General features: G+C 38.0%; 1 protein-coding gene across 1 annotated transcript; it reads right to left on the minus strand.

Annotated features, from left to right (window-relative positions):
• Nucleotides 1-553: 553 nt before the first annotated feature.
• LOC148845595 (E3 ubiquitin protein ligase RIE1-like) lies at nucleotides 554-24,184 on the minus strand. The gene is made up of 4 exons (XM_088953822.1): nucleotides 23,415-24,184; nucleotides 14,382-14,501; nucleotides 3,731-4,028; nucleotides 554-937 (listed from the first exon to the last, which is right to left on the minus strand). The coding sequence occupies exons 2-4, from the start codon at nucleotides 14,477-14,479 to the stop codon at nucleotides 776-778; spliced, it is 558 nt and encodes a 185-aa protein (XP_088809948.1). The 5' UTR covers nucleotides 14,480-14,501; nucleotides 23,415-24,184; the 3' UTR covers nucleotides 554-775.
• Nucleotides 24,185-27,291: the final 3,107 nt, after the last annotated feature.

Below are 27,291 nucleotides of genomic sequence, written 5' to 3' on the forward strand. Positions count from 1 at the left end.
AAACTGGAACCGACCCAACATGAAATGTCGAGGACCCAGACCCAATAGGGTCTAACTTTTGGACCCGGAACTGAACCGATCAGTTCTCAGGACAATTGGGCCAGGTCTGAATGACATAGTAATTGGAACCCTATATCAGGACCTGAAACTGGCCCATTGGTTCCAATTCCTGGAACCAGAACCGCCCCAACCGGCTTGGGTCCATCTGGTCCGTCAGGTCAGACCCGACCCATTGACAGCCCTGGGCTTCATGTTTACCCGGACCAAGGTTTTAAGTATCAATACGTATCGGCTGATTTTCAAGGTTACAGATGCATGGCACAGGTGGAATGGCCGAAACTCAAACTGATGCTATGAACGCATACATTATCTCCTCACATTCTCTTATCATTAACTCCTATATTTAAGAATCTTTTTAATTAAGACATGTCTTCGAAATCAACTTTCCGATACCCTTCGCATTTCCAATACCTTAACCTTCACTTGGATAAGAAATAAGAAGACAACCCTCCTATCTAAATTTCCAGATTTCTGCTTCTCAGAAGCCTTCATATGATAAAACTGGGTAACACCCAACAAAATTTAAAGCCAGCGAAAACAAGAAAATTTACAGAGCTAGACAGGCTGGTGTCAATGTAAGTAAAAAGCTTCTTAACTTACATCAATGTCTACAGATCAACAAGGTAATGACCATCTGGAGCTCATCCCATCCCTTCCCCACTCAAGAAATGACCACTGCAATGTTTTTTGTTGAATCTGGATGACATGGATAGAGTTAGACCAGCTCATCACCTCTCAGAATATTGTATTTGCAAAGAGGACATGTCGCATTTATCCGGAGCCATTTGACAATGCATCCAGAGTGAAAATGATGATTGCAAGGAAGCGTGTGCAGCTCTGCTCCATCCACATACTGAGAAAGGCAAATGCAACATTCCTAGAACAACCATACAATGTTAGATGACATGCATGCCCAATACGTTTCTTTTGGATTCCCTTTACTGGTTATCTTCGTTTTGGAAAGAGGGCAGCATAAACAAAGATCAGAAAAACAAGATACTTGATAAGAAGAGAGAACATTTTTCTTTGTTTTATACATGCTAAAGAGGCTTGTTTAAATGAGCTATATAGCAATCGTTTACAAAAAAAAAAATGAACTATAGCAATAAGTAATGAAAACTACAGCTCCCAAAATCCCAATAGCTATAGAAAAAATTACTGTTACAGAAACCATGTCCCATTGGTAATAATATATTTTCCAGCGGATCCCAAAGTCCCAGTGGCTTCCATAAAGTTGTCTCTTGGCACGTAGACCATCTATAGTCATCCTAGCCACTTCTCATATAGCTCAGAGACCATCCCCCGTTTTAGACAAACATTAAATAACTTCTCAGTGATGCCTCAGGCTAATTAGGCAAAGCCAATAGAATTTAATTTAATAGTGTAAAAAATACACGCCAAAAGTGGTATAAAGTCATGCGAATCTAGAAGTCTAAATAACCTATGAATATCCCATGTAACAAGTTGATTTGAGGCCCAACAGAACTCTTCACTTTCTTCTCCCCTCCCTATGTTTATGGGATAAATTTTGGTTTAAAAGATCTTGCCATGCAGCCAGGATAAGTCCTTCACATTTTTTTAGTCAGACTTTAAGTTCAGATTGGTTAACTCAACTTCTAAAACATAAATACAAGGTATGGGGTTGATGTGGATGGAAGAATCAAACACATTGCCAATCCAAAAGGCTCCCCCCCTACTGATGTGATGGATTATCTTGAATTAGCCATGACATTTATCCATGTGGAGGATATCCTTCTGAAGTGGTACCTCTAATGCAGTGTAAAGCTTCCTTATCCTTCAGGATGTCACCTCTCCAAATTTCAGAAATGGTAGATGATTCATTGAATTCATGTCTATGAAATGTTGAACTCTTTTAACAACGGCTCTCCAATTACTTGTTCATTGTGGCATTACCAAATACAATCATCAATTCATCCATCACCTGAAGGATCAAGTCTTTCCAAGTCATCCTTCACTGTATCAGCTGGGAAAAAGGGGGAACCCACTACTGTTTGGGCCCTAATATCATACAAAATAGTAAAGATGCACAAGGGCTGCAGTGATATGGATGATTTGGGATGAAAGACATCTAAGAATATTCAAGGAAAAGAAAAGAAGGGTGGAAGATGTGTATGAAGGCATTGTGGTTAAAGTAGTGCATTGGGCAAAAACAATGAAGGTGTTCTCTCATTTTACTGTTGATGATATACTCAGAAATTGGGGGGTGATTGCAGGTTCCTCTTCCTCCAAGAAAAGCCTTGTACAACAGTGGGCTCCACCTAGAGTAGATTTTCTTAAGCTGAATGCCGAAGGCAGTAGCTTTGGCAATCCAGGCCTGTCTGGGATAGGAGTGATAAGAAATGAGAGGGGAGAAATTCTGGGGATGTTCTCAGGACCAATTTGGGAAGGGGATTCCACAAGAGCTGAGCTGGAGGCAGTCATGTTTGGCCTACAAAAAGCTGTGAAGTTAGGCATTCAAAAATTGATAATTGAAGGTGATTATAAAGTAATCCTAAGCTGGTTGAGAAAAGAGGAAAAGAGCCCTTGGTGGTTCAGAAATGAGATCAAAAAGTTCAAGAATCTCAAAAGATATGCAAATAATAGTTCAGTGGATTCCGAGATCAGCCAACAGCCTAGCAGATAAATTGGCAAAACAAGGGGCTAGAAGAGAACATGTTTTTTGGGCACAGATGTAATACTAAAAACAAATGCCCAGGGTTTTTGCTGTTTTTTCTGTTCTTTTTTTTTTTTTTGGTTTGTAGGGGTAGCTGAGGCTGCCCACTAATGTAAATTCATTTTATATCTTAATAAAAGTTTACTTGTTTTTACTGATAAAAAAAATTCCAATTTTGTAAGATTTCTTTGTTCAGAAACCCCCTCCCCAACCCCCACCCCTAAACCCAAAATACAAGAAATACTGAGATAAAAATCATGAGCAAAGCCCACTAAGTGCATCATATGCTATCATTCAAAAGCTTTTATCTTGAAGGGTAAGCAGGTTCAAAACTTTGGAAAGCATCAAGTTATAAGCAGAACATTGACGAGGTCTTCCACATCTATATGTGTCCAAATCAAATTCTCTCTTCATGATGTTCAAATAAAACCTAGAATATACCTAATTATTCTCTTCTTAATGCCTGTATAAAGAAATAAACTCATATTTTAAGACTACGACATAGATGCAGGTCCAAGTATAATCATCATTTTCTAAAATATAACCTTTTTCTTTCTGACAATCTCCTCCATTCAATACCTTATACTTCATTTCATATCACAGATTTTTCTTTTTTAATCATTCCCTCAAATGACATCCAGACCATATCATCTGGGCCATTGAATAGCTAATCAAATAAGCTTTTTAAACAATGTTGAAATCAATGTATCTTGGAAAGTGTTCATATGTGGAATTTTATTTCTATGTACAGTGACCTCAGGTTCATATATGACCTAGGATGATATTAAATTAATTCATCTATGAATCCAGGTATATTCTGTTTTGCAATGCATATTAGTCTTATCACCAGCTCAGACTAGCTTCTTAGTGTTATACATATTCTAGGTATTTACCAGAATTCTAGTCAGATCATTATGTGCTGCTTCATCTAAAAGGGACAATATTCTATCACTTCATAAATACTAAAACAATGAAACAATAAGAGAATATTCTTACAGAATCTTCTGGTGGGAGAGCAAGTTCACGTATGGATTCACTGGTGCTTGGCTCCATTGCCACTGCAACTTCTTGTTTCTTATCCAACACAGATGTCTCTTGTTTGTTAACCTGGCGAAACCTATATCTTGGAAGAGTCTTGATATCATCTTCAGATGCACCTTCCCGAACTGCCATGGAATACAGAATTGCTATGATGCATGGCAAGCAGCAACACAGAGCAATGCCAACAATAAATGCCAATGCGATACAAAATATCGCAAAGAAGACGTCAAAGGCTAGAAACACCACCGCTAACCTGCATTTCATTTAAAATGGACTTCTAAGATGTCTATGTATGTCTTCGTCATTCTGTCCAACTAATAAGAATTAAGAAATTAGATCAGTTAATAGTAAGTATTATCATGCTTTTAACATCATATCATTCCAGTAGCTCTATTACTGTATTCCGTTGAAGATGCACCTCTAAAATTGTGTTTCCCAGTGTCTCTAAAGCAAGAGGCACAAGAAAAGCACATGGGCCTTCTAACACCTGATGCACAAATCACAAGACTAGGTGTGGGATTGGATGAACCTATGAACGGTTTTTTTTTTATCAGCAAAGGTAAATTTTATTAAGCATTATATGAAACTTGACTTTACAATTTTGTGTGTAATTTACCCACACCCATAGGAGTAAACAAATACAACTAGAATTGCAATCCCCAAAAACCAGCCTTACAATTTAGCCCAAAATAAGTGCTGCCTGTTTCAAAAAAAAAAAAAAAAAGTGCTGCCTGTTTTCCCCCTGTTTAGCTAAAATATCTTTCATGCCATTTGCAGTTCTTCTCACCCATTTAAAAGTAACACTCAATTCCCTTGTTAACCTTTCAATTTCCCTAATCCTTTGCCTGTAAACCCAACAGGTTTGGCTGTGCATTGTGCCTCAGGTGTTAGAAGGTATAAATTTTTGAAAAATTCAAAAATAAATAAAGAACAACAATACATAAAAAATATGGAAACAAAAATTAAAAAATAAATAAATGTTTTAAAAATCTTATAAGCTCAAATTGAAATACATAGGCATATCATATAAAATAATTTAAAGTGAAAGTGAAAGCAAACAAATGTGGATCATACCAAAGCAAGGTGCCAACCAGTTGGTTGGTAAGGTCTCCTGCTGGTCGTAGCAGACTTGGGATCAAATCCCACCTGCACCTGGGTTGGGGGATGGGGCTACCCCTCGTTGTGTAGCCCTTCAAAAGAAATAAAAAATTGTGGATCGTAGCAAAATGATGCAAGCACTTAACAATTTCAAGTATGTGAAACTCTCAATGTGTGTCTATCTCCTAGTTGCATTATTTCAAGTAGCTAGGTGACATTAGATATCCTGCATTCCTAATCCTATGAGGTCAGGGCCTTTACACTGATATCTCTTCAAGGCCCCTTAGGCGTGTCTAAACAAGCCCATGGGGTTCAAAGGCAGTGCCACCAACCCAAATTTTTGGCCCATACGCATTAGGCAGCTTGTTTTATGATTTTGATAATCGTTCATTCTATTTTAGGGTTAGAGATCAGATCAGCTGTATGTTTGTAGCTTTTTTACTGTAATTTTTGCTATCTAAGATCCTGTCTGTAATAACTAAGGTTTCATGTATTCAAAAGGTCTTTCTTTTTCGTTGCTCAGAAAAAACCATTACCAGTGCACAAGCACCAGTAAAAGTAATTTAAAAATTAATAAACCATTACGAAGGAATAGAAAAATACAAGAATGTACAAAAAGAAATACCAAAAAAGCAAATTTATAAAAAGGCTGCTCGCCTTTTGTTTATTAAAATGTGCCTCACCTATCCCTTTCTGTGCCTGATTCTAGCCTTTTAAAACACTGGTATTCACATCAAATGGTGATAATTATACCAGGGTTAAATCCCACCATGAACATTTAATATAACGCATAATTATTAAGAACATGAGCATGGAAAGAAACTAGTGGGCAGATACAAAAAACAATTTTCGAGTACTTTGTTTATTAGGTTCCTTATTTTTCATTTTTCCAAAGTAAAACTTATTAAAGAAAAGGAAAAAGGGATATGAGAAACATGCAGTAAGAAGCCTAAATAAATAAAAAGACAAAGATTGGAGCAGCAAACAGAAGGAATCAGTCCTAACAGCCACAGACTATAGAGGAACTTCCATAAAAAAGTACCAGCATAACTGCTAATCTGCCATCAATTTCAATAGCATGTGGTGTCTTATGATCTTGTTTGAGGAACAATGGAGAAGTCAGTTGCGCCAACAGAGTAAAACCAGGCAAAGCAGCAGGTGAGGAGTTATAAATTAAACCACACAAAATTACCTTTTGGTAGGGATACAACTTGGAGAGCCTGGGTTGAGAATCTGTTAAAAATTGAATGGACCTGGCCTGAGGGACCACTGGATGCACAACCAGGCCCTTGCTGAGGGACCACTCCAATCCCTCTAACTACACCCTCTCATTTAGTGGCCTTCTAAATATAGATTTGAAATGGTCTACAAAGGCCCTTGCTATTTCTGTCAGATGTGAAATAGTTGATCCCTCAACATCCAGCTTGGATATAAAATTCTTCTTTCTCCCATTTGCCAGTGTGGAAGAACCTAGTATTGCCATCCCCTTCCTTCAACCATTTGCAACGGAATTTTTGCCTCCAACTAATTTCCTCCTTTTGCAATCCTCCAATTGTTTCATCAAAGACCCATCTTCGCTCCTTGTCCCCTTCTCCAAAAGAACCTCTCTCTTCCTTTAGGTCCAACTCCTCAATCTTCTCAACTAAGAATTGTTTTCTTTCTTCTAGTCTGCCAAACTCCAATCGGTTCCACTCTTTAATCCTAAGTTTCAAGTATTGGAGTTTCTTATGAAATTTCATTCCTTCCCAATCCACTAGGGGGTTACATTCCTCCCACCATTCTTTGACCTTCTTGAGAAAGCCCGGATGGGTTAGCCACATGTTCTCAAATCTACACTTCTACAGGGAGAAAGCCCATCACTCCTTAAAACTTCCTTACAAATCATTACGGGCCAATGATCAGAAGTAAGTCTAGGCATAGTTGTCAAGGCGGTGCCTAGGCGGGCGCCTAGGCGACAAGGCACCCTTGGAGGCTCGCCTTGCCTAATCACAAGGAAGTTTTCTATAGCGTGTTATAAAAAACTTTTATAAGGTTATAATTATAAAATAGACATTTTTAAACTAAAATATTCATTTTGTGTGTTTATATACTAATTTCTTTTTATTATGTTCTTATTTTTTGGGGTTTAATCAACACAAAAATTGCTAAATGCTGTATTGAACCCTCAAAGACTTCAAAACCTGAACCAATGTTGTCCAATCAACACATTTTCTTATTTTTCTTTACTAATTTTGTGTGCTTATATACAAATTTCTTTTCCACCTTTTCTTTTCTTCTTTTCCTATAACAGAAATAAGGGTTCAGTCCCTATATTTTTTTTTTTCTTTTCTTTCTTCTTTTCTTCTCATGAATATGTTGGAATATGTTGATTTTCTATACTTTAACATGAAGTTTATACTTTCCTTATGAAAATTCTGGATATTTACTAACGAAATATGATTATGGAACCTAGGGAACTACCATAGGATATATGCTTTTACTTGAAAAAATCCATCGCCTAGGCAACGCCTAGGCGACTAGGTGACAAGGCGCCCCCTGTCGCCTAGCCTCGCCTTGGCGCCTTGAAAACTATGAGTCTAGGGAGTGTTCTGGAGTTAATGCTCCCCCAATGTTCTTCCCAAACAGTCAAGAAGAGGAACATATCCAACTGAGAGCTCCTATCAAATTCCATTCGTTTGGACTCCTGAATAAATACCACAGCAAGATTGGCCTTCCTTATCACTTCTTTAATTGTTGCTCTTTTTCTTGCACTCCCCAGTCCTCTAACATTCCAACTTAATAATTTCATTTCAAACTCTTCGAACGACCCCTTCCTTCATTTGGAAACTACTTGACCCCCTTCCTCCTTTCCCCTTTCATAACAAAGCTCTTGTCACCCTCTACATCTCTCTTCAGCCTCTCAACTTCGCTTAACTTCCTTTTCTTGATCTTACCTTCCTCCTTCCTTTTTTGTAAGAAAACTTTAAGGCCATTCGGATTCTGCAATTTACATCCCAGCTTACCCACAAATTCTAATACGGAGTCATCTGAACTAGGATTACCTTGCTCTCTCCCCCTGCTCACCTCTTTATTTTTTCCCCCTGCCTCCTTACCACTTCCTTCTCTTGCCCCATGTGCATCCTCTCTTTATAAATGATTTTTTTCATATTCCCCCATTATTTTGTCAATAATCTCCCAGTTTTTCTTTATTTCTATCCCTCTCCCCCTCTGCTTCCCTCCTACCTACCTCCCCTGCAGATTCCTTGTGCAATCAAATTTAGTGGCTGCAATGTCATGGGCTTCCGACTCTTGGAAGGGAAAGGAATCTGGAACAAGAGACGTTAAACACTCATCAGTATCAAAACCAGAAATGACAAGGTTACTTTGATAAAAAAAAAAAAAATGACAAGGTTACTTGGGAGCAGCCAAGGATTGGAAGAAAAGGACGAGGATGGTCCTTCAGTTGCCTTTCCCTGTTTTTGTGTATGTGTGCTTTCTGTCTCCATCTCCTTGGGTTGGTGGGAAGTCAAACCCGTCACATTAGCAACATTAGAATCTCTTCCCTGACCCATTTGTTTATCTCTTTGTAGTGTGTTGTTCTCATTTTGCTTTTGGAGAGAAAGGTTTACTTCCCTATCAGTGTGTTGCACAGAATGTAAGTTTGAGCGAGCCTTTTCTGTTCTTGGGTTTCGGTTTTCCTCCCTAACAATCTGCATGGGTTCTGCTTCATCGGACATCTAGGCTCTGCCCAGCAATATTGGTCTGTCCAAGTGTCCTTCCTCATCATCGCGAAAGAGGACCTCCAAGTCTAAGGTTCCTTTATTTTCCCCCGTACCTGTGCCTGCATCGTCCTCACTTCCTAAGCTCGAACCTCCATCTAAGCTTTCCCCCATCACTCTCCTCCACCCTTTGTCTTCTACCTCCCTATCTTCCAGTCGGCCCCTCGTATACGTGGGTTTAGACATCCATAGATTTTTGTTTCGCACTATTTTCCTTGAAGTTTTTTCGAGTAACCCATTGAAATGAACTCCCTTGGCTTTCTCTACCTGATTCCCACCATTGCACCCCATCCTCTTCAACCTATTCAAATTTGGACGATGATAGACAGAAATTCCTGTCTATCATCGCTTCTTTGTTGCTCCGATCCACGTGACTCTTTAAGTTATCACGTGGACCGAGTTGGTTCTTATCCGGTCCACCCAATCCCTGTTGGCTTGGACTAAGTAGATCGGCAGTTCAAGGGTGTCAACTAAATCATTAAACTTTCTCATGCTTGTAGTGATCCCTTGGTTTGGGTTATTTGTTTCCCTCGAAAATCAGATAGCGTTAAAATCTCCCCCTATGCACCATGGGCCTTCCCATAAACCCCTAATAGCCAATAGCTCCTCCCAAAAAAAGGCTCTATCTCTATAAGAGTTAGGACCATAGACATTTGTCAAGGCCTACACTCTTCCGTCTAAGACTCTGTTTATCTTCAAGGAGACTAAAAACTGATCTATCAATTCCCCAGAAAATCCAAATCCCCATTCTTCCAAATAGTGAGAATCCAACCCGATGATTCCCATGAGGATGTAAATGACCAACTGAGGCCTCTAATTCCCCAAATTCTTCTAATCCACTTTCTATCTACAACTGACAGATTGGTTTCTTGAATCATCACCCAGTCTGGTCTCTCCTTTCTGAATACATTCCTAATCAACCTTCTCTTCTTCGCACTTCCTAAACCTCTCAGGTTCCAACTTATTATTTTCATTAAAGCAGATTAAAGAGCCCTTATTTGAAACCACGAGTTCACTCCCCTTTTCTTCTTCCCTTCCTCTTGTTATCCTCCTTTTCATAATCTATGCCATAAAGAGGCATAAATGAATACAAACAAAGAAATAGATTAATGGTAACAAGACAATACATATCAATAAAAGGTCTTGCCATTAGTATTTGAAAATTCCATTCATTTAGTGACCTAGGTGGTTGTATGAAACCAGGACCAGTTCACCAGTTCTCCAGTTAAACCAACCAGTCAGCCAGTTTTGGTTGACTTTTTATGAATTCTGGTTTTTAGGATATGACCAAACCAGCTAGGGGACCAGGTCGTGGTTCAACCAATCAAACCAGCTGGTCCGATCTGGTTTTCTGAACACTGGTATCATCCCATAGTGCTTTATCCTCTGAGGACCTTGCTCAACTCCACCATGCAATGCATTTTCCTCCCTACAGTATAATGTTAGTTTTCAGCATATGCCATATGGTCAACCCCATTAAGAACTTCCAAATCTTGAGCAGTATCTTCACACAAGGTTTAAAGTATCAATACAATATGTCTGATATAGGGCATATTGTATCAGTTTCCGAGCTGGACGGCACGGGATATGGGTGGAATGGCTGATATTGATGACATTCCTCCCATATCATTTGTATCTGTCAGCTGTGCCTTCACCATACATATTCCATATATTTTCATGTTACATATTAACCATTCAAATCCCACCATTACTCCCTTATTAAATACAAATTATAAAAATTAAGTCTCATGCTTGTTGCAAGGTTTGAACCCATGCCTTTCAGATTTAAAGGAATGACCACACACCACTAGGCCATTCCCCAATTCTATGCAAGTAATTAATTTAAGTTTTATTTAACATGCTGGCTAAATGTAATTCAAATAAATGGTGTTGCATACGAATTTTCAACCAAAAAATTAATAAAAATGATCACAAAAATTGGTATTTAATAAACAATAATAAAATGAATGATCTACTAAATCCATTAGCCTCAATATTTATGTGAAAAAAAAAAGATATTTAAGTCTTTTGATAATTTACAGAATAAAATGCTAAAAAGACAATAATTATCATAGTAATTAAAATTTACAAATTTGCATATGATATGTCATTTAGAAATTCTAATAGATCTGATATATTTTTAAGTTAAGATTATATATTTCTATAGATTATTAATTAATATTTTAATTATACTAAAGAAAAATATATTTATTATTTAGAAAATTACAAAATTCACTAGCTAGCATATTAAGAATTTAAGATTAAATTGGATTTTTTGTTAATATACAAAAGTAAAAAACAATAAATAGAAAATAATTGATTTAATAATTAAAAAATAATAGTTGCATATCATTTGTGTATTTCTGTAATTATGGGGGGGGGGGGGCCCTTCTCCCTTTCAGTTTGAAAATATGTGCTTGCCCACCCGGATTTTTTACATGGGATAGAAACTGGTAGAAAGAGGAGTTGGTGGGCTTCAATTGGAATGGAGTTAGGTTTCATAAAAGGCTACAAAGGTTGAAAGTTAAATTAAAAGTGTAGAATAGGGTTGACTTTGGGAGGGTGGAAGAAAAAAAAGAATCTTTAGTGGTCCAAATTGATTTTTTAGACAAGAAGGAAGCTCAAACAGGCCTAGGTGAGGAGGAGAAGTCCCAAATATGGTAATAAAAAAAGGATTTTGAAGACACTCTTTTGAGGGAAGAGATTAGTTGAAGACAGAAATCAAGATATAAGTTGATTAAAGAGGGAGACGGAAATACAAGTTTACTTCATGCTATAGAAAATGAAAGAAAGAAAAACAATTTTGTATCCAAACCGGTTAGGGATGGGGAGGAGGTCACAAACCAAGAGGATATTGCAAATATTTATGTTGAGCATTTCAAGTCACTCTTTAAGAGGTCTCTTAAGGATCAGTTGCAAGTGGAAGGATTAGGCTGGCCTTCTTTAGATGAGGCTTATACGAATGTGTTGGAAAGGAAGTTTAATTTAGGAGAGATCAAAAATGTTGTGCTCTCCATGGATAGATCAAAGGCACCAAGCCCAGATGTCTTCACCATGGCCTTCTACCAAGACTATTGGGCTATAATCGATACTGACTTGCTTGAGGTCTTATGAATTTTATGAGAGAAGCAAAATAAACCTATGGCTTAATGCTGCTTTCATAGTGTTAATTCCAAAAAAAGTTGGAGTTGATCCCTAAAGACTTTAGACCAATTAGTCTGGTGACTAGCATTTACGAAATTTCGGCCAATGTTTTATCTTTAAGGTTGAAGGTCGCACTCACTTCTAGCACCACTCAATTAAAAATGGGCTTTTGTGCAAGATAGGCAAATAACAAGCAAGATTTTGATTGCCAATGAATGTGTGGAGGAAAAGAGAAGGTCAAGAAGGGTTTGTATGCAAACTTGATGTCGAAAAAGCATATGATTTGGTGGATTATCATTCTTACTAGAGGTTTTGAGCAAGTGTGGGTTTGGGGAAAGATGGTGTAAGTGGATAGTTGGTTGCCTAAAAACTAATCACTTCTCAGTGTTAGTTAATGGTGTGGAAAAGGATTTCTTCCCAATTTCTAGAGGCCCAAGACAAGGAGACCCACTTTTACCTTTCCTTTTCACTTTAATTGCAAATGTCCTAAGTAGGTTTATCTCCAAAGCAAATCAGGAGAGGCTAGTGAGAGGGTGGAGAAATTTTGTAGATGATACAATAATCTTTTGTGATAGGATTGATTTGCAACAAGTGAGGAGACTGAAACTGTTACCGAGTCTTTTTGAGAAAATATCTAGTTTGAAAATAAACCTGGAGAAGAGTTGTGTAGCTGGGGTGAATTTGTAAGACTCTGAAGTAGAAGCAATTGCTGAAGTCCTAGGTTGTTAAACTAGTGCTTGGCCCTTGAAGTAACTAGGTTTTCCTTTGGGGGATAATCCAAGGAGTGGTAGTTTTCAGGCACCGGTGACAGAAAGGTTTGAAAAAAGGTTAGCAACTTGGAAGCATAACTATATTTCTCTAGGTGGGAAAATAACCTTATGAGATCTACCTTTTAAACCTTCCAGTTCCAGTTTACTTCCTTTCAATGTTTAAGATACCCAAGAAAATAGCAAATTTGTTGGAAAAGATAATGAGGGATTTTCTTTGAGATCCTAGAGAAGGGAAGAAGGAAAATCTAGTGAAGTGGGAACTAGTTTGCACAAGCAAGGAACAAGGACTAGGGGTAGGCAATGTGACTCATAAAAATCAAGCCTTGTTAGGGAAATGGTTGTGGAGACTACCCTTGGAAAGTGAGAAGCTTTGTCATAAGGTGATAGTAAGCATACATTGGGTTGCTGCAAAACAATTGGGATGCTGGTTTATCCAACAGAGCAACTTTGGCTTCTCCTTGGAAAGCTATTCATGCAATTCTACTGGTCTTCTTTAACCTCATCAGGTATGATTGTTACTCAGGGTCTAAAATTCTGTTTTAGGACATTTGGGTTGGAAATGCTACTTTTAAATTTCCCTTCTCTTTATGTTAATTCATCACTTAAAAATATGCCTATCTCTTCCTTTTATTCTTTATCTGCTAGGGTGGCATGGAACCTGGGTTTCAGAAGAGGGTTAAGAGAGTTTGAGTGTTCCCTAGTCGCAGATCTACTTCAAATCCTTGAGTCAGTGGTTGCTAAACCTCTCTTCCTGATGAGAGAGTCTGGACCCTGATCCAAAGGTGCTTTCTCTTGTGCTTCATTTTTTCATTCCCTAGTTTGCACTATTTCCAGTGAGTCCTCTTTTCCGATGCTTGAGGTTTGGTGTAAACCTATTCCTTTAAAAAATAGAGGCTCTGTTAGGAGGTTTTTCATGGAAAAATCAACACTTTGGACATATTATAGAAAATAAGGGAAAATGTGTATTTGTCCCCAAACAGGCGCATTCTCTGTAAGGCAAATGAGAAACTGCTGAGCAACTTTTTATCTCCTATTCATTTGTTACCTCTATTTGGGATTAGTGCTTTTCTCTTTTTGGGTGCAGGTGGACTCTACCTATTAGTTTGGAATGTTTGTTTGCAGGGGCAATTTTCAGATGGCCAAGGAAGAGAGAGAGAGAGAGAGAGAGAGAGAGAGAGTAATGTGGAGGTGTTTTAGGGTGCTGTATTACGGACAATATGGGAAGAAAGAAATGCAAGAACTTTCAAGGAAGAGGAAAACAACTGGAGGCAATTAAGGTTTGCATAGAAATAAGGGTGATACACTAGATTAAATCCTTGGACCTTTTCTCGGTGCTGTTTAACTATAAAAAAAAAAAACAATCCACGTTTTTTGAAACCATCAAAATAATGATTTCTATAACAAAAAACAAATTTTAGAATAGAGATATTATATGATCTATGAAGCATGATATCAATGACCAGATGAAAATATGTTTCATAAAACGCGTGTTTTGTTTTCAGTTTTGGAAACAAAAAAACATATACAATCAAGAACATGCTTTCTGTATTTTTGTTTTAAGAAACATTTTTTTTCAAACCATCTATTTGTTTTTGGAACTCACGATAAGAAAAACAATTCACATTAGAAAATACCTTTTGTTTCTTTTACATTCTCTCAATTTCCATATGATTTATAGGGCCCCATTTTGCAAGTATATTTGGGCTCAAGAATAATGGGAGTCAGTGCTCCAGACTCCAGTTGAGTTATTTTGCTTGACAACAATAAAATTTCTATGGGAATTCCATTGCAAAATGTTTCAGAGAGAAAATGAAACTCCAGGCATGGAGCTCTTACCAGTAGAGACGTGGAGCATCCTGCAGAAGTGCTTGGCCACCCACAACAATCCAATAGAAACCAATCACCCACCAGAAAAATGAAACCATCGTATTCATGGACTCCAACCTTTTTGCAACACTGAAAAGCAGAAAGTAAGAGTTAGGAAAGAAAGTCTTTTATTATGTGATTTTTAATTTTTTTTTTCCTTTTGGAAACATAACAGAATCTTCATTAAAGACCACAAGAATAAATATATAGACAAATAAAACTAGACAACCACAAAAGAAGCAACTTCCAGCATAAAAAGCCAATAAAAACATCAACACACCTCAACCCACTCCAAAAACAACCGATACCTCTCAATCAATGTCTAGCAAAGAGACCTGCTAGAGTGTTAGCTAATTTAGGAGATCTCTAGAACAAGATGTTCATCATTGACACTACAGATCTGGTTTCTCTAATGAAATGACAAAGAGATAAAGGATCTGGAGCAGCTCTTTCTATTTGCTATATTAAGATAAAATCATCGAGTGTTTTTTAGGAAGTTTATGTTTAACAAAAGTAACAAAGTAAGCTTTTGTGCAGTGCCTGACCTCCAATACAGGTAAATGCATTTCCTCAAATAAAAGAGATAAAAATAAAAATAATGTGCTTAAACCTAGAGTTGAGCAAGAAAAACCAAAAAACCAACCAAACCGGTCAGTTCGATATTTTTTAAAAAAAACCGAAGGTACCGGTTTGGTTTCGGTTAACCAAAATAGAAAACCAGTGGTTAACCGAACCAACCGGTATACGTATATTTATGTATATATATTATTATTATATTTTCTATACATTATAAATTAATAAATATGCATTGTATACATAATTATATATTTATAATATATAATATATTATTTATTATTTAAAATCTAATATTTTATATTTCTATTTTTATTATATATTTATATATTTTTCTATAGTATATATTGTAAATAATAAAAAAAAACAAAAAATCGACAAACTGAACCAACGGCTGTTATTGTTATTGTTATTGTTATTGTTATTGTTATTGTTATTCTTATTCTTATTATTCTTATTATTCTTATTCTTATTCTTATTCTTATTCTTATTAATTATTATTATTATTATTATTATTATTGTTATTGTTGTTGTTATTGTTGTTGTTGTTGTTTTTGTTGTTGTTTTTATTTGCACCGGAACAAATGCATGAGAATGCAAATGAAAAAAATGAAAATTCTGTTTAATTTTGTTTTGGGTTTTACTTTAGTTTGCTTCAGGTCTTATTTTACTTCATTTATACTGCAATCAAACAAAATAAGGTAAAATTTGAAACAAAAAAAAAAACCAGAATCTGCATCCAAATCATTTGCACAAACATAGTTTTGCATCAATGCAAACAAATTTGCACCGCAATGAAACACATCATAAGTGTTTGTGTAGTATGTAGTGTTTTAAAAGTGAAAGGCGCAAAAAAAGCACAAGGGCCATTTTGCGCCCAAGACACAAGGCAAGGCGCATACCTTTTTGAAGCAAGGGGCAAAACGCAAAAAATAAATAAATAAATCAAAATAAAAAAAAAATGCAAACTATCAAAATATTAAACAAATTATTAATTAAATTTTTAACTTAAATTTTAAAATAAATTATTTAAAAAAGCTATTATCTCAAATTCAATTATATAAACATAACATGTAAAACATATTTAAAATGAAAATTTAAAAATAAAATCAAGCATAACATATAAAACCTATTCAAGAATGTAAACTCTTAATCTCTTTATTTTTTCCCAATTGCATTACTTCAAATAGCTAATATAATGTTAAACATTAAACGTTCAATTATCAAAAAAAATATAATGTTAAACGTTATGCATTATTGATTCTAGGAGTCGCCTTTGTACCAAGCCCCTCGAGGCAAGCCCAAACAAGTCCAAACGAGTCGCCTTTGGACTTGTCTTGAGGGGCTTGGCCAGGGGTCCAGGGCAAGAGGCCTCGGCCCAACTGCTAAACACAAGAAAAAAAAAAACAAAAAGGCTGAAGAGCAAAGCGCACCAAGCAAGGTTCAAAATATCGATATGCCCGATACGTCGATAGGGGCGTATCGGGTGATATCAATACTTTTTTTTTATTTTTTTTCAAAACCGGTTCAGGGGGGCCAGTTTAAGGCTCCTCCACCCCCTGAACCGGTCAGAACCCCGATACACCCTCTGTAGGGGCGTATTGGGGACCTCCGGGAACAATATGTACCGGCCGATGCGGGCCAATACGTGTCGATACTTTGAACCTTGGCACTAAGAACATGCCTAGGCACACCAGGCGAGCGCCTTTTGAAAATACTTTGCCTAGGACCTAGGCGAGGCGCATGCTTGTGCACCTAGGCACGCCTTATAAATCACCAGTGGTACAGATAGTAAAAAAATATGAATCTGGCAATTAGCCACAAGTAAATAGAAGAACGTATGAAATGGAACATGGTAAACCCACATATAAGATCAAGGGGCACCATCATACACTACCATGAATAAATCGCTACCTAATCATTTGACCAATTCTTCAAAAGAAAAACAGCTCCAAGACTGCAGACTTCAGATTGCTTTGGGGATAAAGCAGGTCATTTTAGAGGGAGGTTCCTAGAAAATTATCAGGTAGATAAGAGATATATTTGTAAGGTATAGCCTTGGAATTGTTAATAGGGGCTAAATGCTTTATACTCTTTGGGTGCAGGTGGAACTTACCTTTGCAGGTCAGCAACCTACTTGACCCTGCAAATTTCAGATGGCCTAAAAGAAGGGGTAGAGTACTATGCAGATGTGCCAGGGCTGCCTTGGTGCGGACTATCTGAGAGGAGACAAATGCTAGAATTTTTAATGATAAGGAAAGAAATGTGGAGGACATTTGGGATTTGGTTGTAAGTAGGACCATAAACTGGGCCAAAACATTGGAGTTATTCTCCCAATGGTCCATTGGCCCTTTGATGATATTTGGCAAAATTGGAAAGTTGTAGCAAGTAGTTCAATGGTTGAGGTAAGGCCTACTGCAGAATGGGTCCCTCCTGAAGAAGGATTTATCAAGCTTAACATTGATGGCAGCAGATTTGGCAATCAATGGCCTCTAAGAATAGGGGGTGTGTGTTCAGGAATGTCGAGGGTCATATAATTGCTCTATATTCAAGTCTACTAGGAGTGTGGGACTCCATCCAGAGAGTTTCAAGCAGTCTTGCAGGGAGTACAGATTGCTGGAGAGCTAAAACATTGACAAACTATTAATTGAAGAGGATTCCAAGTTGATAATTGGGTGGCTCAACGATCCGGACTCTGTAAATATAGTCTTACAGGGAATTAGTGAAAAGACTTAAATGCCACAAATTTGACTCCAAGAATTCATTGGGAGAGGAAATTGGCTAATGGGATGATGGATTACTTAGCTAAGCAAGGGGTGCATAGGGGCCATCTCTTTTGGGCTCAACTGTAATTCTTCTCTGTTATTGACACTACAGCTTGTGCCTCTCTTTGGGAAGCTTCATTGTATAATCTGTTTCCATTGATTCTTATTTAATAAATTCTCTCATTTTTTTTTTTGGAAAAGGTAAAGTAATACTTATTGAGAAGGAAATACACACAAGAGGCTGAGATCAGTCCTAGAACAGGCTGACCGATCTAATCAGCAATTACACAATCCATCAAGAAAAAGAAAATAATACATCTGACACATTACAGTTTCTAAAATCTGCAGCCACAGACAACCAAGAAATCAGCTTGCCCACTAACTTCTGAGTTAAGTCCTCCAGACTTAGAAACTTGTTACTGAAAACCCTTCTATTCCTCTTGGTCCAGATGCACCAAATTACAGCAATTGGAATCATCTTCCCGATAGTCTTCTTTTTCTTGCTCAAACCCATAATCTGCCAGTAACACAACAGCTCTTTTACTGACCTCAGCATCACCCAACAAACCTTCATAGAGTTGAGGAAATGGTTCCACAACTGAACAGAAAATGGGCAGGGGATGCACAAATGATCAGTAGATCCAGCACTGCTCCCACATAAACTGCAAGACAAGTCTGGAACCTGAATTCCCCTTCTCACAAGGTTCTCCTTAGAAAGGCATTTATTAAGAGTCATAGGCCAAACTAGGAAGCTGGCTTTAGTCGGGCTGTTGGGATTCCACACTTGCCGAACTGGGAAATCAGGAGCACCCCTCCTACCAAGCATAGCAGCCAAAGATTTAGCAGAAAACATCCCATCAGAATTCCACTTCCAATGCCACTTATCCTCCGAACTATAATCCAACTCTTGGTTTTGAAGACAGGTCAAGAGATTCACTGCCTCTTCCACCTCACAATCAAAGAGATTTCTTCGAAATGAGGGAGTCCAAAGAACTGAACCACCAGAAATACTATAGCACTCTGCAACTGAGGCCTCTTGATCTGAAGCACACTGGAAGAGGAATGGGAAGGACTCAGCAAGAGGAACATCTGAGCACCAAGGGTCCTTCCAGAATTTGGTCCTGTTACCATTACCAACCCTAACTGAGACCCCCCTGGCCAGAGCTGAAAAGTTCTTCATTATCCCTTTCCACAGACAGTTACCCCAGTTAGGAGGAGGGTCCCTAGTTCTCCAATTGCCCCAACTCACACCATATTTGCTGGCAATGAGAGATCTTCATTATCTTAACACCTGTTATTTGGTTGTATTCATTATCCCATGTCCCAACTCCAAATCCGCTGAAACTCCCCCATTCAAAACTGACCTAAGACCCTATTCTCCTGGCACAACTCCAGAGGAACAGAAGAACTCATACCTGACACAGCACCAACAGAGTTCAGGAGACCTGAACGTCATCAGCTTACCAAGGGGAATGTCCTCATGCCTCAAAGAGGCAAAGCCTCAAGATTCACAAAGTTGTTAACACCTATAGATGTGCCAATAGCTACAACCTCCTACAAACCAGTGGTTGCGTTTATCAGTCGCTCAAAAGAACTCACCAATCTGGAAGTTGCTTGTCGCCTGCCCTCTTCTCTTCTCCCTCAAAATCTAACCTCACCTCTAAATTTACCTCAGGCCCCACCATTCTTAAAGTTTCTTAAATACTTCACCCTTAAGCCCATGTCTTTATAACATTGAAGGCCCAAAGGCCAAAGCATTCTCCTCAAGCAGGCCCCACCAATTAACTGTTTTCCACCCAATCTCAAAGAAGCCCCTTCAGTCTCTTCAAGCACCTCCCCTTTCTAAAATTCTCCCGCCACGTGCCCCTTATTACTCAATGCCTCTTCACTTCCCTCAAAATTTCCATTTTACCCCCCCCCCCCCAACCCTCTCCTGATTCCCAACTCTATCCTCCACGAGATTGTCCAACATGTCAACCCTTCAACTTCCATTGTCTTCTCCTACAACCCCCTGAGCTCCTGCACAATCGCATCCCCTCCAACTTCTAAAAGGTATTCGAACTCCTGAGCACAACAAGGCATAAAAACTGAATTCTCCTCCAACCATCGTACCACTCCCCTGCAAAATTCAACGCAAGGCATGATGGAACCAAATGAACATCCTCAACTTCAATCAGTATTCTTTCTGATACTAGGTTCTTCATCCAGCATGTGCAAGCATCAATTTTTCTTAAGGAGCCACAAGCATTTCCCACAGCACAAAAAGTTTGTATATTCCAGGCATTTAGAGGAATCCTGAAGACATTGATCCACAGAAGGCTCTTAGAACCCACTTCTCTGATTGCCCACACCAACGGATACCATTTTCCCAATCTGAGATCTAGCAACCTGACTTTAGCAGACTCACAATCCAAGACATCCTCTACCTTCTCCTTGCTACTCAAGATACAGAGAAAAAACCCCGCATTTAACTTTTTCACCTGGACTTTCTCTTTCACTTTCCACTTCAATCTGACCCATCTTAGTACCTCCACTTCGTCAGGATCAGAATTGGCAAAATGACCAACCAAATACTTCTCTAACCATCCAACCCTCTCAAAGACACCATCACTCAATTCTGTGAAGACTTCTCTAACCATCTCTTCACTTGAAATGCATCATACAAATTCAGTCTCTAACCAGCACATTCTGCATCAGCCAAAGATGACTTCTGGAAATGCTAGAAATTCCCTGACCAATGGTTGTCCATATTCATACACTGTCTCCATTGTCTTCAATAACTCAACATACTTATCAAAAATAAATAAAAAAATTTACTTCAACATACTAAATTGCATGCAAGGTATGCTAAGATGTGCATACGTAATAAAAGTGCTTCACTATATATTCTGAAGTAAAACTACCCACTCTTGAAACAGAAATTATTACATGCATTATGCATTCACAACTGACAATGGAGGAGACTTTCCAATCAGCATGTTGGTTTTCTAGTTTTAAGAAAAAAAAAGGGCTTGCAGAGTGGGTAAAACTACAACCCCTTTGTCACGTGTTCTTTTTTTATCAATAACCAGCAATTTTATTAAATACAAGAGTTGTGACTGTACAACACTCTCATAGAGATAAGGAGTTATCTCTACTCTCTCGTTTTCATTATCTTGCAACTGTGCCCCGAACATTTGGTGTCTCCCCACCCCTTGCTTTGCTATCACATCGTCCATGCAATTGGCTGCCCTTGGAATCCGTTGTACTTTCAGCTCCATATCTCTAGTCAACCAGCTGAACTTTTTCACTTTGTTTCTGTAGGACCACAAAGAAGCCTCCCTTCTCTGCAGCCACTATACCACCAGTTTTGAGTCTCATTCAATTATCAACTTTTTCACATTCATCTCTTTTGCACCTTCCATTACTGCCATATTTCAGCTCTTAAGAAGTCCCCTACCCTAATCAGACCTAAGAATAATGCAACAACATGACCCTCATTTTTGAAAATTCCTCCCACTCTTAAATTCCCTAGATTTCCCCAATTGCTTTCATCAAAGTCAAGTTTGGGGAAGCCTGCCCTAACATGTTCTTACACTACACAGATTTGAGGGGCGGGGGGAAATGTAAGGTCAGTGTTTTAAAAGCGCAAGGCGCAAAAAAGGCGCAAGGGCCAATTTGCACCTGAGGCGAGAGGCGCAAGGCGAGGCGCGCACCTGTTTGAAGCAAGGTGCAAAAATACAAAAAAAAATGCTAAAAAATAAAAAAAGATGTCAGAAAATTCAAAAAATGCAAAAAAATAAAAAATATAAAACATAATATTAATAAGAAATATAAACTTAAATTTTAAAATTAATGGCTTAAAAAACCTATTATCTAAAATTAAAATACATAAACATAACATGTAAAGCATACTCAAAGGAAAATTTAAAAATAAAATCAAACATATAAAACATTTTCAAGCATGTAAAGCCCACAATCTCTTTTTTTCCCTCAATTGCATTACTTCAAGTAGCTAATGTGATGTAAAACATATTACATTCCTGATTCTACAAGTGATGAGTCGCCTATGTGCCATGCCCCTCGAGGAAAGCCCAAACAAGTCCATGTTCGGGTCTTAAATTCTTAATTCTCACACAAAAAATAATGATTTTATAATTTTAATTGCCTTTTAAAGAGATGTTTTGTTAAGATGAATGAATGAACAACATTATCAAATAGGGAGACCCCCGACCCAGCCGCTAGGTTCAAAAAAAGTAAAAAAACGTACAGTTCTCAAAAGGCACACACCTGGGCCAAGGTGCATCAGGCATGCGCCTTTTGAAAGTGCTGTGCCTAGGACCTAGGCGAGGCGCCTACCCTAAAATGTGCCTTGCCTGTTCGCCTCAGACGTGCCTTTTTAATCACTGTGTAAGGTATAACAAAAGAGTTTTTCTTTGGCCTAATGGAAAACCTGGAGTGGCACAATGATTGTGCAGTAGTGAGGAGTTCAAAGATTTGTCCTTTGATGATATTGTTCAAGGCTTACATGGCAGTCTCCTCAACTAGATGGCAACTTTCCTCTGAAACTTAGTTACTTACTCCTCAAGGAGCAGCAAAGCTTTAATTTTGATGGATAGTTATTAGGAAACCTGGGGCCATGAAAAAGTAACTGTAACTAGAGACTTCAGGAATACAGTAGGGGAAGATCATTTGGCATTTTAGGCACTATAGTATAGGGTCAGGTGACTTGGTTCTTGCTTATATAAAGTCCCTCAACCTAGTTCTTAGTCTGGTGATAAGGTTGAGGCCCTGAGGGTGGCTCCAAGATTTTCATTGAAAGCTTTAGGTGTGAGACAACGAGACTGAGGCACCATGGACTATTTGATAATACGTGAGATAGCAAAAGCTCTAGAATCAAATGAAAGCATCTCATTCAGATAGATCTGAGAATCAGGACGAGAAAAGTACAGGAAGTGATGAGCTTTATTGGGGATCTAGCTCCCTCCATAGTTAATTTGGTTTTAAGTTGCTGTTGCATAAGTTATGAGCTGCCTCTTCTTACAAGAGGTTCTGTTTTGGTCTTGTCCTGCGCTCATTGAGTAGGATTTGAGTTGTTTATTTTGGTTATATGATTGGTGAAGTTTTTATTCATCTCACTATAAAGAATCGTACGTTACAGTCAGTCAGTTACTAGGAACTTTCAATTTTTAAATTGAGTTCATTTCGGTCCAATAGATCTTCTAACCCACAGAGTAAACAGTTTTATTATTCGATAAGAATATAGGCATTTGCATGGTAGAAGCTGATGCTGTCTAAAAGAAGTAATACCAGGATGATAGAAAGTGTGGACATTAGCCAAACCACAAGAACCAGGCAGTTGATCACTTCCAAAATGTGTATAAAGTACAAAAGGATTCTCATAAAGGAGAACAAATGCACAATTTAGAAGGGGGAATCATCACAATAGAATCAATTTAAGAAAAACAGAAAACCCAACCTGGGTGTACACAAATTTATACAAATTATAAGCAAATAAAATTAAAAGAAACTATGGGTATAGATTTTCTTATACCCAATAAACAATGCAGAAATACAAGAACAGAGCACAGAGATGACATCAATAAGAATGTAGTAAAATTCAAACAGTGCAAATTAAAAGGAAAAGAAAAGACAACAAAGGAGAAGAATTAAGAAAACCCAATACCTGCCTTGGCTTTCGGACTCTGAGACCCCAACATCACCTTCATGACCAGCTAAATTCCTCCTCTGATACTCAAGATAAACAAAACCCACATCTGCAGCGCATACCCACCAATCCAAACCCTCAAAGGGGTCGACGGCCGCTCCTTAATCGTCGACGAGAGCACGACAACAGACACCAGCACGAATGCCAGGTTCCAAATTACATCCAAGAAGAGAACAGGCTTCGAGTAGCCCCAATCCATTTGCCGCTCCTCCAATTGGAGCTCAGCGGTCTCTCGCACGAACATCGACGGCTCTCGCATGATTCGCCGGCTAGTCGCCCGGCTTATCAAAACAGAAAACCTGCTGTTGCTGCTATTCTCATTGCTGTTTCTGGAATTCCTCCTGTTGGGGTATTGCAGGAGAGGTGACCGGTCGAATTCACGATCTACCGAGGGTCCTTCTTCCTCCATTTTGAAGGAATTGGAAGGCTGGGTCAGAGAGGGCAAATGCCAAATGGGTTCTGGTTCTCGTTTTCCTTCTTCTTCTTTCACTCTTTTTTGGGTTTGGCGGAAGAGAGAGAGAGAGAGAGAGAGAGAGAGGTTTCAGAAATGTTACTGGCGGAGAGATGGTTTCGGTGTTAGGACAAAAGTGAAGGCCGGGGGGGAAGAATTCAGAGGAAAGAGGAGGACTCTGACTGAATGGCTTTTGATTGGGACATGATGGCTTGGAAAGAGCCACTCAGCCACAGCCCACAGAAGGCGTGTGGCTTCCTTCACATGTGTGCACTGTGCAAGCTGTGGACAAACTCTAATTATTTGTAATTTATGATTTCCACTTATATCTGATACAAAGTTGTTTTTTTTTTTTCTATCAAAAAAAACTTATACTTTTTCCTTGTTTGCACAGTATGGTAATAAAAATGATACAATATTTGCATCACCTTCCTACTACCTCAATTTTCTGATGTGGACCACATCTTACTATAAAATCGGGGCACACTATAAAAGTGGGATGTTCGTCTATCATGGTGTTGGTAGGGTGTTGGAATATATTTTGTTGGTAGGTGATTCGTTTTCTAACCTATTCTGAATCCATTACCTACAAATTATTCCCACATCCCGATCATCAGGTGAGAGGAAACCACCACCATGTATTAGAAGCATTTATCTAAAAGAAATATTTTCAATATACAGTTGTAACAGCTCGTGAGCAGCAGATTCAAGCCCATTTTAACTTCTCCAAATTTATCTCTAGACATTTTGGAAGAAATTGTACAATAATATCATATTTATAAACAAGGTTTTTAAAATCAAATCAAACAACAAACCGGTTAGGGGCTTGGTTTCCAGGTCAAACAGTTCGACTATTCAAACCTAACAGATGGCCTACTCTGACAAAAAAATAAAAAATTTAAAAAATAAAAAACGATCAAAATCGTTGGATGGTTTCAAATGGTTTGATTGCCCGAATCAACGATTTGCTGACCAATCAACGATTTGTGGCGAAATAACAATTCTTGGGTAAAACGGAACTAATCACCTAACTGGTTTCTGGTTTTTTGATCCTACATCCAGTCCGGTCCAATTTTGAAAACCATGCTTTTAAACATTTTAAAATTCTTTGTTACCCATAGACGATAATATTATAAATATCTATTGACTAAAATACCCTCAAGAGACTTTTCACATATTCATTGCAAACTTGGCCTTCTAAACAACAAAGACAATGTTTGAGTAACTTAAAGAGGTAAGTGGAGTATGTTTCTTATTTAGTATGAAGGGTGAAATTGATATATGAAACGTGGTATTTTTCTATCCAAAGAGAGATAAGGGCATAACAATAATTTCATTGTTCCATCCACATCACAATAACAGAAGGTGTCTAAATCAAAGCAAAGTATAGAAAAAAGGTTAAAAGCATTTGTTAGAAAGCATAGAGGAAGTTGAAGTAATTTAGCTAGTAATAGATTAATCACAATTAAAATATAATAATTAACTTACTAATTATTGTTACACTTATGGTGCATTCATGCACGTCCAAAGCCACATCACATGCAGCGCCTGTTCATTATCCTCTCAATAAGGACCCAAACCATAAAGAATAAAGCCAAATTAATGGCTGTTTGTCTTCTCTGGCTGTCTGATATAAGACAATGTTGAATCTTGAAAGCTGGGAAACTATCTTTTTTCAGGTTCAGACATCAGACTGGAGGGGTCCATTTGGTTGGATCAAGACATCGAAGTTTGGAAGGTTTGGACGACTGGCCACGTATCTCTTGAAGCCAACCTAGGGTTTGTATATATGCGGTGCCTTTTCTTTACATCTCAATTCTAGGAATCTTTTCGGAAATCAATTTGCTTCCGGGCAACTATTCCTCAAGCTTTTTTTTTTTCAAGGAATACTCTTTAGTCTTTAACAGTACAGATTGCAATTACATTGAATTTTGAATTTTGAAGTAGGGAATGGCCATGGTTTTAAGACAGTCATCAACGTGGGAATTGGTCATGATTTGTCAGGTTTCATTTTTCACCTGGTTTGTATAAAAAACAAAAACATTGAATTGGTCAACTAATTGTTGAATTGTAAAATTAATGGAAGTTTGTATTAATCTTGATATGAGCAGAATAACAGATATTTATAATGTATTACTGTAACTTACAGCCGTTATAACTGAATTATATATCTAGATAACAAATTCTGTAATACTCCCCCTCAAGTTGGAGATAGGGAGGACCGACACCCAATTTGGACTTTAACATGTGAAACTGATCGTTGCCCAAGGCCTTGGTGAAGACATCCGCTAGTTGGACTTTGGTGAAAATATGGGAGGTACCAATGGTCCGAACTTGGATATGTTTTTGGACAAAGTGATCGTCAATCTCAATATGCTTTGTTCGCTCATGGAATACCGGGTTGGAAGCAATATAGAAGGCTGTTTTATTGTCGCACAAGACAGTCATAGGCTGAATATGGTTTAATCCAAGATCCTGAAAAAGTCTCTTAAGCCAAATTAGTTCACTAGTTAGAGAAGCCATGGAATGGTATTCAACTTCTGCTGAAGATTTTGAGATTATAGGTTGCTTACGTGTCTTCCAAGAAATAGGTGAAGAGCCTAGCATGGTGAAGTAACCTGTTGTTGATTGCCTAGTAATAGGACATTCTGCCCAGTCTTAATCATAGTAGCCACGAATGACTACGTCATTGTTGGAAGGGAGTGAGATACCATGATCCGGTGTGGACTTCAAATATCTAAGAACATGAATTGCAACATCATAGTGAGCTTGTTTAGGCTTGCTCATGAACTGGCTGAGAACATGTACTAAAAAATAGGAAAAGAACTTGGACGACACCCTAGCATGCCCCTCTCAGATAAGATGTCCAGAGCGTATTTCCTTTGGCAAAGAAAGATGTCGTCTGGAGGCCTAGAGATTCCAATGCCAAGGAAGTACCAAAGTTCTCCAAGTTCTTTAATGTGGAAGTAGTTATTGAGATAATTTTTAAGTCTAGCTATGCAATTGAGATCATTTCTGCCGAGAAGAAACAAACAATGTGCAATCAACTATAGACTAAAGAAAACCATGATGCTTTAATGTTGTGGCCAATGTGTCAAACTAGTTGTGGTACGTTTATTTGAGTCCATAGATTGATTTTTGAAGACGACAAACTTGTGTATCACTCGTTGGTAAGAAACACGGAGGTGGCACCATGTAAACTTTTTCAAGTAAATTACCATGCAAAAAAAGCATTACTTATGTCCATTCGATGAAGATCCCAATGACCAGTTGTAGCCAAGGCTAAAAGACATCTCATTGTAACCAACTTTGCCACAGGAGCGTAGGTGTCATTGTAATCAACTCCAGGAATTTAGGTATAACCTTTGGTGAATAATTGGGCTT

The sequence above is a fragment of the Nelumbo lutea genome, chromosome 7, assembly GCF_056320005.1.
Source record: "Nelumbo lutea isolate HS-2025 chromosome 7, American lotus-T2T, whole genome shotgun sequence".
Taxonomy (NCBI): Eukaryota; Viridiplantae; Streptophyta; class Magnoliopsida; order Proteales; family Nelumbonaceae; genus Nelumbo; species Nelumbo lutea.

Excerpts from the sequence above, each read along its gene's own strand:
- LOC148845595 (XM_088953822.1), bottom strand. The coding sequence starts at position 14,479 with ATGAATACGATGGTTTCATTTTTCTGGTGGGTGATTGGTTTCTATTGG. Across the intron at positions 4,029-14,381 it reads GATGCTCCACGTCTCTACTG|GTTAGCGGTGGTGTTTCTAG; the intron begins GTAAGAGCTCCA and ends AATGAAATGCAG. Across the intron at positions 938-3,730 it reads CTCTCCCACCAGAAGATTCT|GAATGTTGCATTTGCCTTTC; the intron begins GTAAGAATATTC and ends TGGTTGTTCTAG.